The 17,160-nt window shown below is 40.8% G+C and overlaps 1 protein-coding gene and 1 long non-coding RNA gene across 4 annotated transcripts in view; one reads left to right on the forward strand and one right to left on the reverse strand.

Annotated features, from left to right (window-relative positions):
* The window catches only part of LOC112612176, a 7,767-nt gene extending 1,950 nt beyond the window's left edge, over positions 1 to 5,817 (forward strand). The window contains exon 2 of the long non-coding RNA XR_003116824.1: positions 2,950 to 5,817. This is a non-coding gene — a long non-coding RNA (uncharacterized LOC112612176). The remainder of the gene's footprint in view (positions 1 to 2,949) is intronic.
* Positions 1,450 to 16,855, reverse strand: ZNF224 (zinc finger protein 224). Of its 3 annotated transcripts, none has more exons than XM_025366333.1 (6): positions 16,654 to 16,779; positions 10,264 to 10,390; positions 10,066 to 10,158; positions 4,213 to 4,891; positions 3,944 to 4,128; positions 1,450 to 3,613 (listed from the first exon to the last, which is right to left on the reverse strand). In XM_025366333.1, exons 1-6 carry the CDS (start codon positions 16,717 to 16,719, stop codon positions 3,003 to 3,005), a joined length of 1,761 nt encoding a protein of 586 aa, XP_025222118.1. In that variant the 5' UTR covers positions 16,720 to 16,779; the 3' UTR covers positions 1,450 to 3,002. The 3 variants fall into 3 exon arrangements, with proteins under 3 accessions (XP_025222118.1, XP_025222115.1, XP_025222116.1); XM_025366330.1 differs by adding exons at positions 13,338 to 13,420; positions 14,752 to 14,840 and having other exon boundaries at positions 2,961 to 4,891; positions 16,696 to 16,855; XM_025366331.1 differs by adding exons at positions 13,338 to 13,420; positions 14,752 to 14,840 and having other exon boundaries at positions 2,965 to 4,891; positions 16,654 to 16,855.
* Between the last annotated feature and the right edge of the window lie 305 nt (positions 16,856 to 17,160).

Genomic DNA, 17,160 nt, shown 5'->3' on the forward strand with positions numbered 1-17,160 from the left:
GGCTGGTCTCTAACTCCCGACCACAGGTGATTGGCCCGCCTCGGCTTCCCAAAGTGCTGGGATTACAGGCGTGAGCCACTGCGCCCAACTGTGTATTCCACTTCTTTCTGCTGCTGAGACAATAATTTCAGATGACTTATCTTTATATTCACTCATTCTGAAGATAATATAGCAAGAGTAGGGAGATGAATATTAGGTGCACTTACCTATGGCTTCAGAGCCTGCACAAACAATCTCATATACACCACTTCCAAATGGAATACTAATCTGCACATGTAACTTAAAGAGATGCAGGGGTCGACACCCAGTTCATGATGGAAAGCATAAGTCACATGTTAATTTTGTGGTCTGTGGTCAAGTGTTCTGTCCCTTTTAAGACCCCTAGTGGCCGGGCGTGGTGGTTTACACCTGTAATCCCAGCACTTTGGGAGGCCAAGGCGGGTGGATCCTGAGGTCAGGAGTTTGAGGCCAGCCTGCCCAAGATGGTGAAACCCTATCTCTACTAAAAATACAAAAATCAGCCGGGCGCGGTGGCGGGCGCCTATAATCCTAGCTACTCAAGAGGCTGAGGCAGGAGCATCGCTTGAACCTGGGAGGCGGAGGTTGCAGTGAGCCAAGATTGTGCCACTGCATTCTAGCTTGGGCCACAGAGCAAGACTCCGTCAAAAAACAACAACAACAATAACAACAAAAAACCCTAGCAAAATGAAAAGCTTCTTCTCAAGAGGAGAGTAAATATATGCAGAGGATGGCAGAGATTTGCTTCAAAATCCTAAGCATCTGAATTTTGATTCTCCAATTAGCGCCAGCCATAGGCTTCAAACATCACTATCTGCCACTGACATTTCAAACACTTTTGGACCTCCAGGATCATAGGGTTTTAGTGGCAGAGAAGCTTACGTGGCAGCTGGGACATATTATACAAACTTGTCTGGGACAAGTCAAAAAGTTTTTAGGTCACTCATAAAAGTCAGAGAGCACGATCAAAACAATAAGTTGCATCCAATATCAAAAGTGGTACACTAAGCATTGTGACACTTTTCTTTGCTTGTAGCGGGGGTGATATGCCCCACTTGTCCTATACCTTAGAAAAGATATCACTTTAACTTAACACACTTAAGATATTACTGTGGTGTATACCTGATGAGTTAGCATCTGACAATAGTTTGAATATGTATCCCCTCCAAATCTCATGTTGACATATGACCTCCAGTGTTGGAGGTGGGGACTATTGGAAGGTGCTTGGTCATGGAGGCAGATCCTTCATGAACACTGGTGTCCCCACCAAGGTAATGAGTGAGTTCACACTATTAATTCACACAAGAGCTGGTTGTTTAAAAAGATCATGGCATAAAAAAATTAAAAATGCATGGAAGTACAAAATGGAAAAATGCCTGCAAATCCTCATTGCCAGCAAAGATCAGTAAAAATATTCATTTACACAGTATGTAAACACTTAAAAGAACATAAAACACACAAAGATATTTATTTGATTAGGTTATGAAGGCTAAAAAAAGCCACATTTTCTCCTTTTGTTATTGTGTCTATGTCATCATCTCATTGATTTCATGTTATTATAGGAATAAATGCAATTCACACAAATTCCTGTTCTTGAACACTTGTTCTTTCCATTTTAAAATGGAGTGACATCAATGTGGTCTTCTACTTTTTGGAGTTTTAGTGTCATAGGCATAATTTCCTAACCTATGGTTTTCATATCAAACAGTTGCACCTTATACATTCTGACATGTTCTGCTCTCCAAAAGACATATTTTTACTGCCAGCAATAAAGAGGAGGATTTAAGTGTTATTCCTGCCCCCAATAATGAATATATTTGATGAAATTACCAAACTCCATTAAGTTTCTCTTCCTGTTTCATAGGGTTGGTGGAAGAATATTGGATAAGAAAGTTGACAAAAGTTGTCCTTCAAATTTAGAATATTTTATACCAGAAAAAAAAAAGAAATTGTACAGCAATTAAAAGGCAATCATACCAAGGCCTGCATAGAAATCACAAATCATGATCAATCTAGGATTGACTACGAAAATTTCTGTCAATGTACATCTGGCACTTTAAAAGTGTTACTGTAAATCTTGCCTTAATACTGTTGAGAACACTTAATTGTAAAATATGCAGTGGCCTGTCATTGCAAAATTAACCAAACCTTTTCAGTCTATACTGTGAGAAAAACTACAAAAGACGGTTAAATTTATGCCGTATAAAGCAATGAACATTTGATAGAGGCACAAATAATAATCCAACTTAAGAACACAGGATGGGGGGAAGTCAGGAGCCAAGTGCAATAAAATAATATTCAATGAATATTATAAATCTGATCAAGAAAAAAATTAAAAGGAAAAAATAATAACATTCAAAATATTGCTATGGATTGCAGTACTGAGTTTACTCTGCATTTCAACTCATGTTTCCCAGAATTATTTTTTGCAGGCTTCCCTTTTTGGATACATAAAATTGCATCCAAATCCATACATATGTTTTATCCTTTCATTAATTTGACAAACAAGTACTGAACACATACCAAGTGCTAATCAATGTTAAGGCTGTGACGATTTAGCAGTAAAGAAAGACACATGTAGCTTACATTCTAGCGGACATCAATTTTGGCATGTCCACCGTTAGAGTTCAGCAAATTCATGAACTCTTACTCTTTCTAAGGCCTGTCTCCTGAATGATAGCTGTAATTATCAAACTTCTGAATGAAGCTTTATTGCACCATTTACAAGGATTCTCCACTATGGTGGTCCTGAGACTACTGGGGCATGCTGAGTTATGGTTGAAGCACTGATGTTATCTTAAACAAAGGTTTTACCTCTTCCAAGAATGGGTGAAATTTATCATCAGCATGGATTCAGAGATAAAGTACTCAAAGGGAAGTGCTTACTATGTGCCTCATATTTTAATGTTTCTCTCCTTTGTGAACTTTCAGATGAGATTGCATTCATGAAGACTGAGTGAAGACTTTATCGCACCATCACATCACTAAGGTTTTTCTCCAACATGAACATTCTGATGAAGCTGAAGACTTGAGGCCCGACTAAAGCACATATCACACTCCTGACACTTCCATGTTTTCTCTCCCACGTGGACCCTCTGATGCACCTCAAGATTCAAGCGCCTGTTGTAGCCCTTCCCACAGTCCTCACATTTGTATGGCTTTTCTACACTGTGAACTTTTTCTAGGACTTTAGAGAATGAATTCCGTACAATGTTCTTCCCATGCTCCTCACATTTGAGAGGTGTTTCCCTGCTGTGGCGTCTCTGATGGGTCAGACGAGTTGAGGACCATCTGAAGCCCTTCCCACACTCTTCACATTTGTATGGCTTTTCTCCAGTGTGCACTCTTTGATGAGAATGAAGCTGTGAATTCTGAGTAAATCTTTTCCCACACTCTTCACATTTGAATGGTTTTTCTCCACTGTGCAGTCTCTGATGTTTCAAAAGACACGAGGCCCAGCCAAAACTCTTCCCACATTCTTTACAATTATATGGTCTCTCTCCTGTGTGGACCTTCTGGTGCATATCAAGATTAAACTTACTGTTGTAGCCCTTTCCACACTTCTCACATTTGTATGGCTTTTCTCCAGTGTGGACTCTTTGATGGGAATGAAGATGTGAATTTTGAGTAAACCTCTTACCACACTCTTCACATTGGAATGGTTTTTCTCCACTGTGGAGTCTCTCATGTTTCAAAAGACATGGGGCCCGACTAAAGCTCTTCCCACATTCCTTACAATTATACAGTTTCTCTCCTGTATGGACGCGCTGGTGAAAGTCAAGATCCAACCTCCTTTTGTAGCCCTTCCCACACTCCACACATTTGTATGGTTTTTCTCCACTATGGGATCTCTGGTGGGAATAACATTGTGAATTTGTGTAAAATCCTTTACCACATTCTTCACATTTGAAGGGTTTTTCTCCACTGTGGACTCGCTGATGTTTCAAAAGACACGAGGCCCATCTGAAATTCTTCCCGCAATCTTTACAATTATATGGCTTCTCTCCCGTGTGAACCATATGATGTGTATAAAGATCTCGCCTGCAAATAAAGCCTTTTCCGCACTCCTCACATTTGTATGGTTTCTCTCCTGTGTGGATCATAAGATGACTATTAAGTGCTGATCTCTGACGAAAGCTCCTACCACACGTATCACATTGGAATGGTTTCTCTCCCGTGTGAACCATGGAATGCCTATTAAGTCTTGATCTACCACAGAAGCTCTTACCACATATATCACATTTGAATGGCTTCTCCCCAGTATGGATTCTCTGATGTTCTTGAAGCTGGGAATCGTGAATGAAGGCCTTCCCGCATTCCTCACAATTATAAGGTTTCTCTCCTGTGTGTAATTTATGATGAACATTAAGCGCTGATCTACGACTGAAGCCTTTCCCACATTCCACACATTTGAATGGTTTCTCTCCAGTGTGGACTCTCTGATGAGTTTGCAGACGTGAGCTCTGACTGAATTCCTTACCACACACGTCACACTTGTAGCGTTTCTCTCCCAGGTGGACTCTCTGATGAATACGAAGGGCTGAGATGTAACAGAAGCTTTTTCCACACTCATCACATGTATGAGACATCTCTCCTGAGTGTAATTGTTGATGGAAATCAAAGATGGAGACATCACTGAAGGACTGTTTATATCCATTGCCCTGGGAAGATTTCTGTCTTGTGTGAATTACAGATAGTCCTGCCTCAGACTGGCTGGGGAAATCACCTTCTCTGGAGAACTGAGAGCTATTTATCACCAAGTCTTGAGACCTGGTTAAATCACTTGCAATTTTTTCCCAGATTTGCTGGCAGGACCACTCTTGATCTGTTCCTGCTTCTGAAATAGTCTCCATCTCAGTTTGCATCTTGTCTCCTATCAGAATACAGAATTAAAAGACGAGGACAAGTGAAGCCTTTGTTCAGTGTTATCAAGATTTCACTTAGGCCATGGCATGAAACTCTCAAGAGTACAGGCAACATTCAGTTTTTATTTTTCAAGTGCACCATAATCTGCAGTTTGGATGAGGCCAATTTCGAACTAAACCAAGTATCATATGTAAAATGCTTGGTAGAAATAAAAGACTTACAAAAAACAATAGACGTTGACATGGGTGTGGTGAAAAGAAACACTTATATACTGCTGGTGTGAATGTAAATTAGTACAACCTCTATAAAAAGCAGTATGGAGATTCTCTAAAGAACTAAAAGTGATCTACCATTTGATCCAGCAATCCCACTACTGTCTTCCCAAAGGAAAAAGAAGTCATTACATCAAAAGGACACCTGCACGCCTATATTTATTACAGCACAGTTCACATTTTCAAAGATATGGAACCAACCTAAGTGCCTATCAACCAACGAGTGGATAAAGAAAATGTGGTATATATACACCATGGAATACTATTCAGCCATAGAAAAATGAAATAATGTCTTTTGCAGCAACTTGGATGGAGCTGGAGGCCATTATTCTAAGTAAAGTAACTCAGGAATGGAAAACCAAATACCATGTTTTCACTTATAAGTGGGAGCTAAGCTATGGGTATACAGAGGCATACAGAGTGATATAATGGACTATGGAGACTCAAAATGGGGAGGCTGGAAGGTAGGGTAAGTGATTAAAAGCTACAAGTTAGGTACAGTTACACTACTCAGGTGATGGGTACACTAAAATCTCAGACTTCACCATTAGACAATTCATCCATGTTACCAAAAACCACTATACCCCAAAAGCTACTGGGAAAAAAAAATTTTAAATAAAATAAAAGACAATAATAAAATTAATATGATACAAACATTATACCTGCTACTCTTCCTAGTGAATTTCCTAATCAGTCTAAAATCTTGCATGGTAAATTATGAAACTAATAAATTATGTATATAATAAAATATGAATCAAAACCAACTTTAAAGAAAAGTAATATAATCAATACTTGGTACATTTGTGTTTATATTGTGTATCCTTACAAAGTAAAGATATTAACCTCACTCAAAATGAGGTCTGGATGTTCTCCTCAGGATCTAAGAGGTAATTTCTAGGAGTTTATGCCCGAGGAGAGTGTCTTTGTTTGCTTGGGGGCAAAACTAGGTCACTGGAAAGTGAAGCAATATGATTTAGGGTTGTGGCTGGCCACGCCTTTGGGGGTTGGTGCCCCCCATGTCACAAAGAGCAATGTGATTTAAGGTGGGGCTTTAGGTTACATGCAATCAGTGGCCCAGGAGACTGACTAGCCACATGGGAATCAATCTACAAATAATGGCTATGTAATGGAGCCTCAAAAATTACTTGTAAAGCCAGGGCTCAGGTGAGCTTTCCTGATTCGCTGTACTCTCTACGTCACACCTTAATTCTAGGAATGTAACGCATCCTACTTTATCGCAAGAATACAAGATCCTCATTTGGTACTTCCCAGAACTGTTCCTTATTTTTCTCTTGGTGAAATGTAATGTGCACCTCTACCCTGTAAATATCCATAACTTTTAGTATAAAAGCATTCAGTGAGTTCTGCTTGCCTTTCTAAGTAATTACTGAATGTGAAGGTAGTTTTGGAAAATCCCCACACTTGCAGTTGGTGTGAAATGAGAATGATCTTCTGTAAACTCTTGCTCTAAACTGTGTAGTCAGTTAAACTCTTCACAATAATATCAAAGGCCTACGAGTGTTTATATCTACATATTCATAATATTCCTATACAAGAATTTTGCATAACATGTATCTTTAATTTTATTTTTCTGTAGATGTGAACAATAATTTGGTTATCTGAAATAGGAAGAAACAGACAACTGCAGTTTTGATGGGAATCTGAAAGGTTGGACTTGACAGGGGCATACAAAGGGTGATGCTCCTGATGAGACAATGAAAGGTGATGAGAACACTTGGGATAAAAAGAATGCCTGAGGGGTCATGCCCTGGTTGGTTCCATGGGGGAGTATTAGACTCTCATTTAAAAAAAAAAAAAAAAAAAAGAGCAGAGGCTAGGCGCAGTGGCTCACGTCTGTAATCTCAGCACTTTGAGAGGCCAAGGCAGGCAGATCACTTGAGCCCACGAGTTGGTGACCAGCCTGGTTAACATGGTGAAACCCTGTCTCTACTAAAAATACAAAAATTAGCCAGGTGTGGTGGCGCACATCTATAATCCCAGCTACGTGGGAGGCTGAGGTATAAGAATCATGTGAACCCATGAGGCGGAGGTTGCAGTGAGCTAAGATCATGCCAATGCCCTCCAGCATGGGTGACAGAGTGAGACCTTGTCTCAAAAAAAAGAAAAAAGAAGAAAAAAGAGGGCAGAAAATATATGACATAGATAAATATGCCTTTATACCTATTTCCAAATGGCATAATATAGACAAGAAGGGAGCTGTGAAATAAATTTAAAACCTTCTAATGAGCATTTAGGAAAAAAGAACTAGAAAAGAAATGATCACATCTTCATGACAAGCAAGAAAGGTATCATTTCATGAAATGCCTACTAAAGTAACCCATAAACATCTACATGCATGAAAAATGTTTGTCCTGGTTATGATGAAAGATGTGTTTCTTACTATGACTCACACTCATAAAAATGTTGAAAACGTTGGTCAGGATATTACCAAGTCCTAAATTAAGTCAGTCAAATGGAAAGATAACTTCCAAGGCTGAATCTCGGAAAACAGTAATAGGTAAATGTGTACCCAGTGGTACACACTGGAATATGGATATATTTAACACACTGTTACTTAAGAGGTTTTTGGGGAGGAGAGAGTCTCTTTCAGGGTTATGATGTTTTGAGAGGGCGGTTTCCTGATTCCTTCCAAGTTATAAAGTTGAAAATAGAGCACTAGGTCTCTAAAAAATAAAGGAAAAGTTATGTTGTAAAAATCTATATTCTTTTATGTTTTTAACAATTAAATTTGTATACAATGAAGATGCAGAAATATACATATTTTTGAACAAAGACGACCAGAAATGTAGGCAATGTTCAGCTGCGTGAATTGTGTTGCTCTCTTCCTCATCCTTCCCCATCCAGGAGAAGGAGAAACCTGGGGACAGTGACGTGCATGCAGACTTTGGAAAGGCAAATGGGCTGCAGATGGGTAAATGTCTCAAAGGAAAGCTAGCTGGGAAGCTGGTTATTATCTGTCACATCACAAAATGGAGATTTTTTCCCCTTGTAGAAAAGCTGTCTCACTAGCAGACATCAGGATGCTCATTCAAAAATGATTTCTTTCCAGAAATGAGTATGCTTCCTATGAAAAGCTCCAGGATAAGTCACAGGGAAGGCATATTGATCAGTGTGGTAATAAAAATAATGCTTAGAAGTTTCCATGCGATGTGGGCCCACTGTAAACACACAATGTAGTCAAATAAGGGAATCTAAGAATGTTCTAATTAAATACATGGCCACTGGAAGACAAAAAACACGTTCTGCAATATCTCTCTTTCACCGTGGTTTGTGTTTCACTTCTTAGCTCTCTCCATGATTCCAGGAGACAGTGAAGTCACCCCATTCAATAGCTTATACATCAGGTTAACAAATATTTGGAAACCTGCCATGTACCAGGACTATTCTAGACACTGAAAATACAGCCAGAAGAGTTAAAATTTCTTAGACATTACAGTCCAGCATGTAGAAGTGACAGATAAACAGAAGTTTATGAGACTTGGTACAAGACAGCACAAGAAGAATCAAAATAGAACGGAATTATAGAGAGTGGTTTGGGATGGCTTCTCTCATGACTTTAAAACTGAAAAGAAACCTGAATAACTGAAGCAGATGCCAGACGGCTTTAAGGTGACAGAGTATTCCAATGACTGAGATAAGCAAGTAAGGACTGAGTCAGAAGCTTCTGTAGAGACAGAATAATGGTTCCTAAAGGATGTCCACATCCAGTCCCCAGGACCTATGATCACGTATACAGCAGGGGAATAGAGGTTGTAGATGCAATTAAGGTTGCTAGTCAGTTAACCAGAGAACAGGAAGATCATCCTGGATTATCCAGGAGTGATCAATATAATTACAAGGGATGCAAAAGGTGAAAGAAGGCATAAGAAGAGTGGCAGAGGGAGCGCGACTATGGGGATGCAAGTTGCTGCCTTTGAAGATGGAAGAAGGAAAGCAAGAGCCAAGGAGTGTGGACAGTGCCTAGACACTGATAAACCAAAGCAAAGGCTTCTCCCCAAGAGCATCCAGAAAACATGAAGCCCTACAGACAACTTGATAACTGCCCAGTGAGATGTATCAGACTTCATCCCTAAAGAACACAAAAATAATAAATGTTTGTTGCTCAGTCTGCTAAGTCTGTGATCATTGGGTACCAGCAAAAGGCAACACAGTGTCCTTGGGAGGACAGAGAAACAGCAGGGAGAATAATGTGGCTGGTAAAGACAGAGCAACAGGGAGAGGACAGGAGATGCAGTTAGAGAGGTGGCAGAGAGGGGATGAATGGCAGAACACAGGTTCTCTAAAAGTCAATTAAAGAGGTTGTAACTTTAATAAAAATAAGCCAAACAGGCTTTTGAGCTGAGGAATGACAATCTGACTTACATTTCCTGAGGATCACTTCGGCTGCTATGAGAACAGATGTCACGATGGGAAGGCAGGCAGCAGGGCCACCAGGTGTAAGATGGTTGTCAATAATCCAAGAAAGAGGTCTGGCCATTTAGGCCAGGGCAATGGATTTGAGCACAGACAGAAGTAAACAGATGGAGGCCGGGCGCGGTGGCTCAAGCCTGTAATCCCAGCACTTTGGGAGGCCGAGACGGGCGGATCACGAGGTCAGGAGATCGAGACCATCCTGGCTAACATGGTGAAACCCCGTCTCTATTAAGAAATACAAAAAACTAGCCGGGCGAGGTGGCGGGCGTCTGTAGTCCCAGCTACTCGGGAGGCTGAGGCCGGAGAATGGCGTGAACCCGGGAGGCGGAGCTTGCAGTGAGCTGAGATCCGGCCACTGCACTCCAGCCCGGGCGACAGAGCGAGACTCCGTCTCAAAAAAAAAAAAAAAAAAAAAAAAAAAAGAAGTAAACAGATGGAAGAGACGTACAGGGATTTACAGTTGCTTGATTCTTACCTGAATCCCCTTCTCTTTGGGTTGCTGTCTTCATCATCCAAATCTTTTCTTCCCTTAGGAAGTGGAAAGTATCCCTGTGGAATGCTTGATGTCCTGCAAATAGGCAAAGTTATGTGCTTACTCCCAACACATTCTAGGTAACATCAAGGTAAAATGTACTAGAAATTTAGGTTCTCATTGCACACTCACTGTCCTCACCCACTGAGAGAAGGTTCCTGAAGTTCTCCAGCATCACATCCTGGTACAGCTTCCTCTGGGCAAGGTCCAGCAGCCCTAGCTCCTCTTCAGTGAAGACCACAGCCACGTCCTTGAAAGTCATTGCCTCCTACAGCATCAAACATATGCAATCTCAACCTCATGACCAATGATTCCTGGGAGAGGGGTGGTACTGAGCAGACAGAGGGGAGGGGTGGGAAGTTGTTTTGGATCTTGAGAGACATAAGTCAACTCATAGGTTTCCTACTCATTCTGTCTGAATCCTGACAATGACTGATTTTCCTGAGTTCCACCAGAAACGCAATGATGAAAAAGACCTCCTGTATTTTTACTTCGTGCAATCATTGAGTCTCCTTGTAAGTAATCCTCTAGGACTCTAAATGTGTCGTCCTGGGCTACACATATATACGTTTTGATAAATCTTGACAATCACCTCAGCAACATTTCGCAATTCAGTCCTGACTTTGCTTGATAATGCCCATTGTCTTCCTCTCTCAAACTTGAACCCTGGATGTTATTGTTTTTCTTCAACATTTGCCAAACTGACAAGCTTATGGTGACATGTGTGAGTGGTTACGCAGTGAGCCCTCTGTACTCTCAAGGCAAAAACTACATATATTAATTGCAACATTGAATGTCATGATCTGCAGCCAGCATGCCTCAGAGCGCATATATAAGGCTCCGTCCCTTCCCAGTCATGTCACCTTGGACAAGCTGGCCTGAATGCATTACTTTCCTCTCTGTATAATGATTGTCACATGATGTAGTTTTTAAAGAATTAAACAGTGGAATATACATATAGTACTGGGGAAAAGTGTGCAGCACAGACTGAATACTTAATAAACATTAGCTGCTTTGATTTTTGTCAATTATTGTTATTGATTTTATCTCATGTCTGCATAGTGTTCCATGGAACTAATCTATTGTTATTCTAAATAATGAATATTTAATTTTATATCTTTTCCATGATTACCAATCCAATAAAGAACATCATTTCAGGTAGATCTTACTCTCCTATTTAAAGTAAGTTTTAAATAGCAAAATGTCAAAAAATAAGAATGTTTAAAATTGTGATTATGTCACATTTTCTCAACTTTTTTTTTACCTAACTTCAAAATCTTTCAAGGGGATACATTATCCTGATTTTTCTTAACATAGCCAAAAGCAGGTTATCAATTTTCCCATTATTTTGGCAATCTGATTAGGAAGAAATTGGTTTTTTTCTTTTTTTTTTTTCTTTTTGTAGATATAGAGTCTTGCTATGTTCCCCAGGATGGTCTTGAGCTCCTGATTTCAAACACTCCTCCTTCCTAAGCCTCTTAAAGTGCCAGGATTACAGGTGTGAGTCACGGGTCTGGCCACAATTTTGTTTTATTATTCTCACTTATTTGATTATAAATGAATACCACCATCTTTTCAAATATTTATTGACGTCTGTTTTTCGCCTTCTATACATTCCTGGTAATGTCCTCTATTCATATTTCTTTGGATTTTCTTCCCTAGTTTGTGCATAAGATTCTTATTTTAGATTGTATCTTTTTTTAGATATCCAAATGGTAAATATTTTCACCTTAGACTATTACATTTTCTGGTAACATTGTGTAAGGCATCTTTTCCCATAATGAATTTTAAAATTTTCTATAATGACTGTGGTAATTACTGTCCTTGGGTGCCTGAAGTGCTGGGGGCCATGGAAGAGGTACCATGACAGGAAGAGAAGACGTCTCCCTCCCAAGGTAGGGCCAGGGAGGAGCAATGCCACCTGTGGACATCATCACTCAACAGGACACTCCAAACACCCACACCACAGGGCACAGGCCCCTCAGTGGAGAATTCTCTCTTTCTTCTTCTCTCTCTTTCAACTGAGGAAAATGGCAAAAATGGCTAATATTCTTGACCCTTGGTCTCCTGTCTGAACCCAAGCAGGTTTCTCATATTTCATGTGTTTAAGAGGAAGATAAGAACTGCTTCAATCAGCTGTTCTGAGGAGTAAATGAAGAAACAAAACACAAATGACGGGCAAATCTTCTAGTATCATATACAAAAGATTTAGGCTGGGTGTGGTGGCTCATGCCTGTAATCCCAGCACTTTGGGAGGCCCAGGTGGGTGGATCACCTGAGGTCGGGAGTTCAAGACCAGCCTGACCAACATCGAGAAACCCCATCTCTACTAAAAATACAAAATTAGGCATGGTGACGCATGCCTGTAATCCCAGCTACTCAGGAGGCTGAGGCAGGAGAATCCCTTGAGCCCAGGAGGCAGAGGCTGCAGTGAGCTGAGATTGCACCATTGCACTCCAGCCTGGGCAACAAGAGTGAAACTCCATCTCAAAAAATTAAAAAAAAAAAAAAAAAAATTAGCTTACATATTACTTTGGTCAAATTCCTTAATATATAAAGGAATAAAGAAAGGCCAGTAAATAAAAGACACAGAAGGCATGACTCAGGCATGGGGGAAAGAGAATCTAGCTCTTCCTGTGTGGAAACTTCCAGCAATCCTTGTGTGAAGCCACAGTTACAGCCTGCCGTGATGTGCCACATATGGATACTCTATCTACAAAACAGCCACCGTGGCACACATCAAAAGTAGCCTTTCAAAACTGAGTTCCTGGTGTCTGGGAGTATAAAGTAATTAAAAAGGAACATCGATTAAATGGGAATATGGTGCAACCATTAAAAATGAGTATTATATAATATTAAATACAAAGAGTGCAATTTAAATTAGATTAATATCACCAATACAAATACAGTTATGAATGTACATGAAGAAGAGTATCACAGGATAAAAACAGCTAACGTGTGAGCAGAGAAGTAGTATAATGAAATAATTATCCATTCCTACTATCTTGTCTACTCCATGGAATAAATGACACAAGAAAACAAGAAGTAAAAACAAATGCAAAATCCACTCAAAAGTAACAAAGGAAGCACCTGGTACACAAGAGATCCTCAAATGTCTGCTTTTCTCCTTGAGTCTTCCCAAGACAGAGAAAAATTTGTGACAATCTGAGTACTGAGATGGAATTTTAAGAGTAATAGAAACAAGTCCTACCCACCTTGAACATGGTCATTTTCCTTCTTACTTCTGGAAACTTGCAGAGTCCTGAGTGATGCAGTTCCTGGAAAAGCAGAATTGTGCCTGCAGAGTGCCAGGAAAGGCAGAAAAAGAGACATGAAAAGGTGGCCAGGGATGCCACCCACCAACAGGGATGTGTATTGTGAATTGGCACATGAATGTTCACAGCAGCATGAATCATAAAAACCCAAAACAGCACAACCAAAATGCCCTCCCGGGGGTAAATGAGTAGACAAATCATGGTCTATCCATACAATGGAATCTCATTTGGAAATTTAAAGAAATGAAGTACTGACTCATGCTACAACATACATGAACCTTTGAGACATTATTGCTAAATGAAAGAAGTCAGTTACAAAGGGCCACATATTGCAGGATTCCATTTCTATAAAATGTCCAGGTAGGAAAACACATATAGAGAGAAAATTGATTAGTGATTGCTTCAAATCTGAGTGAGAATGATATCTAACCATAAGTAGGCATGAGGAGATCGATATGAGAATGAAATGATCACTGAATTGTGGTGATGGTTACTCCATTCAGCAAACTTTCTAATGATCACTGGATGTACACCTGATATAAGAAAGTTCTATGATACCATAGGTTGGAAAAAATAATTGTTAACATACACGTCATTTAACTTAACAAGAGTCAATTCTAAGTCCATATTGATAGAATATCTGTAGTTGAACAAAGAATAAATGGAGGAGAAGATCATTTTACAGCTGAATGCCCATGAATAATGTTATCTATTCCTAAGAAACTTTATTATTTTCATTTTTTTTTTAAGTAACTTTATAGTGGAGAAATCTGAAAGATAGCATCTCGGCCAAGTGGACAAGGTTGAGATCACCAATGAAGAGACAAACTGACATCACGTGGACCCTGTTATGTTGCAATGAAAAGGACATGTCACCACTTCTGTGGTATCCCTACCAACAATACATAATCTGAACCCGCACGTGAATTACATCAGACACACCTCCAAATTAATGCCTTTCTCCAAAATAACTTGCCTATACTCTTCAAAAATATCAAGCATAGAAAGACAAAGGGTGCAGAATACTCCAGATTAAAGATTATGGAAATGTGACAACTAAAGGCAATGCATAAAATTAGACTGTGAACACGGGTGGTGGTGGCAGATGGGTAGGGGACACTTGTAAGAACCTTAAGTGAAAACAGAACAAATTTAAATATAGAACTGCAGAGTACATAACATGAAGTTAGGTAATATGTTATCTAGCACTATATAATAGATAATACAATAAACTACTATTAGCAGTCTGGATAGATATCTAATATTAAATAAATAACATTATCCAGCATACAATCTAATATTATCTAATATGTTATGTGAAACCATAGATTAGCCCCTCCTAAGCTCCTCTCACCAAGATAGCTCCTGCTATGTGGGCTTCCTTGCTGCAGAAAGCTATAATCAGCTGTCTCTGGTTACAGGTATATTTCTGGTGGTATTCAGCTGATGGTCATCAACAAAACAGGAAAAATGTAAACACTTAACAAACGTGGGTAAAGAGTAAATAAGAATTTCTTAGGCTATTTTGGCAACTTTTCTATAGGTTTTAAATGATATGAAAATAAAAAGTTTTATAATTTCAGAAAACATAAGAAAAATAATAACAACAATGAGATTAATGAGTATGATATAACATGATAATTCACTAGTTTAGTCTCTTTGTCAGTATTTGGAAATTTCCATAGTTAAACACATAAGGGGGAAACATTAAGAAAAAATTATAAAAATTTTAAAATGATCATAAATAAACCTATAAATATACAAAAAAAAAAAAAACACATTACAAGCTTAACAGTTGCTATCTTTACATCATGGATTAGTGGGTAACAAAGACTTTTTTTTTTTTTTTTTTTTGAGACGGAGTCTCGCACTGTCGCCCAGGCTGGAGTGCAGTGGAGGATCTCGGCTCACTGCAACCTCCGCCTCCCGGATTCAAACGATTCTCTTGCCTCAGACTCCCGGGTAGCTGGGATTACAGGCGCCCGCCACCACGCCCAGCTAATTTTTGTAATTATGTTTTAGTAGAGACAGGGTTTCACTATCTTGGCCAGGCTGGTCTCGAACTCCTGACCTCGTGATCCGCCGGCCTAGGCCTCCCAAAGTGCTGGGATTACAGGCGTGAGCCACCGCGTCCGGCCCATTTTATTCTTAATAAAGAAAAATAGAATGCTCTACAATGATATGGTTCTGTAAGAGTACAAAATATTTGTAATGATTGAAACAAAATAGTTGACAACATTTTTAAAAACTGAGAAAAGCTCACGCCCCTAAGCCTTGCTTTCCCCACTTAAGTCCAACTAGCTCCTCTGCCTCAATGAGAACGTATCCAACAGAAGATCAAATCAGGCCCTGACCCGGACTGCTTAGGTTCCAACCCCAGCTCCACCTCTCACTAGTCGGGTGCCAATGCGCCCTGTGTCTCTCCTTCGTTTTTAAAATAGAAGAAAGCAATACTTCTCCACAGAGCCACGGTGTGGCGTAAATTTATTTGTATAAAGCCCTTAGAATGAAGTTACTAATTAAGACTTAATTATTATCGACACCCATGCCCGAGGACACATCCTATACACTCTCGGTTGGGGTGAGCATCTCTGTCAAAGAAAAAAGCCAAGGACCACTCACGTAGAGCTTTGCCCTCAGTAGCCAAGAAGTCCCTCCCTGCAGCTCTTTTGGAAAGGTCGGGTTGAGGAAGGAGAAAGCTATGAAATACTCTGACCGCGTCGCCGTCCCCCGTAAGTTAAATGTTCCTCACCCTTCATGAAAGTGGACGCAAACCTCGCCCTCCTAAAGAGGTCAGAAGGCTTCCGGGATCATCCGGCGTCCTGCAGGGATCAGGGACAAGGGCCAGGGCCCCTGCAGCTGGAGCTCTCAGCCCACCCGGGGTCCTGACAGGCTTCGTGGGAAATTAACAAGAGACCACCAGTCACCAAGTGACAGGGACTGCTTTACGCCTCTCATTTGTGTTACCTCTTCCAGTTCCCAAAACGATTCCATTAGGATGGTCCTAAAGTCCCCATTTTAAAGAACAGTAACGGGAAACCCAAGGAGATTAACATCCCAACGTTACATCGCGAAGAAGTGGCCGCGCGCGTGGGGTGCAGGGGGCGGAGTGGGCGAGCTCAGAGCCCCGGAAACCCTGAAACCAGGTGAGACGCGACCCAACCGAGTCCCAGTGCCCCCGGGACGCGAGGACAGACCCAAGCCCAAGAAGGTGCCACGGACGAGAACGCAGACAGCTGCCTTTGCCGCTCCAAACCTCTGCTCTGCGACGAGGCCCCTTTTCCCCTAATTCGATCGCCAGTTGGTTGAGGATCCAATGCATAGGTCCAGGAAATTCGGAACGGTCCGCAAGGCGCGGAACTGACCCAAACTGTCGCGGAAAAACTGCAGCAACCTCAGTCCCCAAACGGAAGTGCCCGCGACTCCACTGAGTGTTTGGACTCCACTTCCCAGAATTCCCCGGGACCCGCCAGCCGGAGCCACACTGACCGCCACTCCACTGAGCGTCTGGACTACACTTCCCAGAATTCCCTGGGACCCGCCTGCCGTAGCTAAACTGACCGCGATTTCACTGAGAGTCTGGACTGTACTCCTGCAGCATCACCCTCCAGGGGAAGTGTTGACGACTACTAGGAAGCCCTTGACTGCTCTTCCCACCGGGAATGAATCCCATATCCCCGAGCGCCTGTTGGGAAATGTGGACTACCTTGAGAGTCGTCCTTCCTTTCCTCTCCCTGGGTGCCCAAGAGAAAATATCGTATAG

The sequence above is a fragment of the Theropithecus gelada genome, chromosome 19 (assembly GCF_003255815.1).
Source record: "Theropithecus gelada isolate Dixy chromosome 19, Tgel_1.0, whole genome shotgun sequence".
Classification (NCBI taxonomy): Eukaryota; Metazoa; Chordata; class Mammalia; order Primates; family Cercopithecidae; genus Theropithecus; species Theropithecus gelada.

Bases quoted from the DNA above. Each gene is read 5' to 3' on its own strand.
- ZNF224 (XM_025366330.1), bottom strand. The intron at 10,159-10,263 runs GTGAGGACAGTG...GCCTATTTGCAG, and splicing joins CAGGAACCTTCTCTCAGTGG to GACATCAAGCATTCCACAGG. The intron at 4,892-10,065 runs GTAAGAATCAAG...GTATTCTGATAG, and splicing joins CCAAAGAGAAGGGGATTCAG to GAGACAAGATGCAAACTGAG.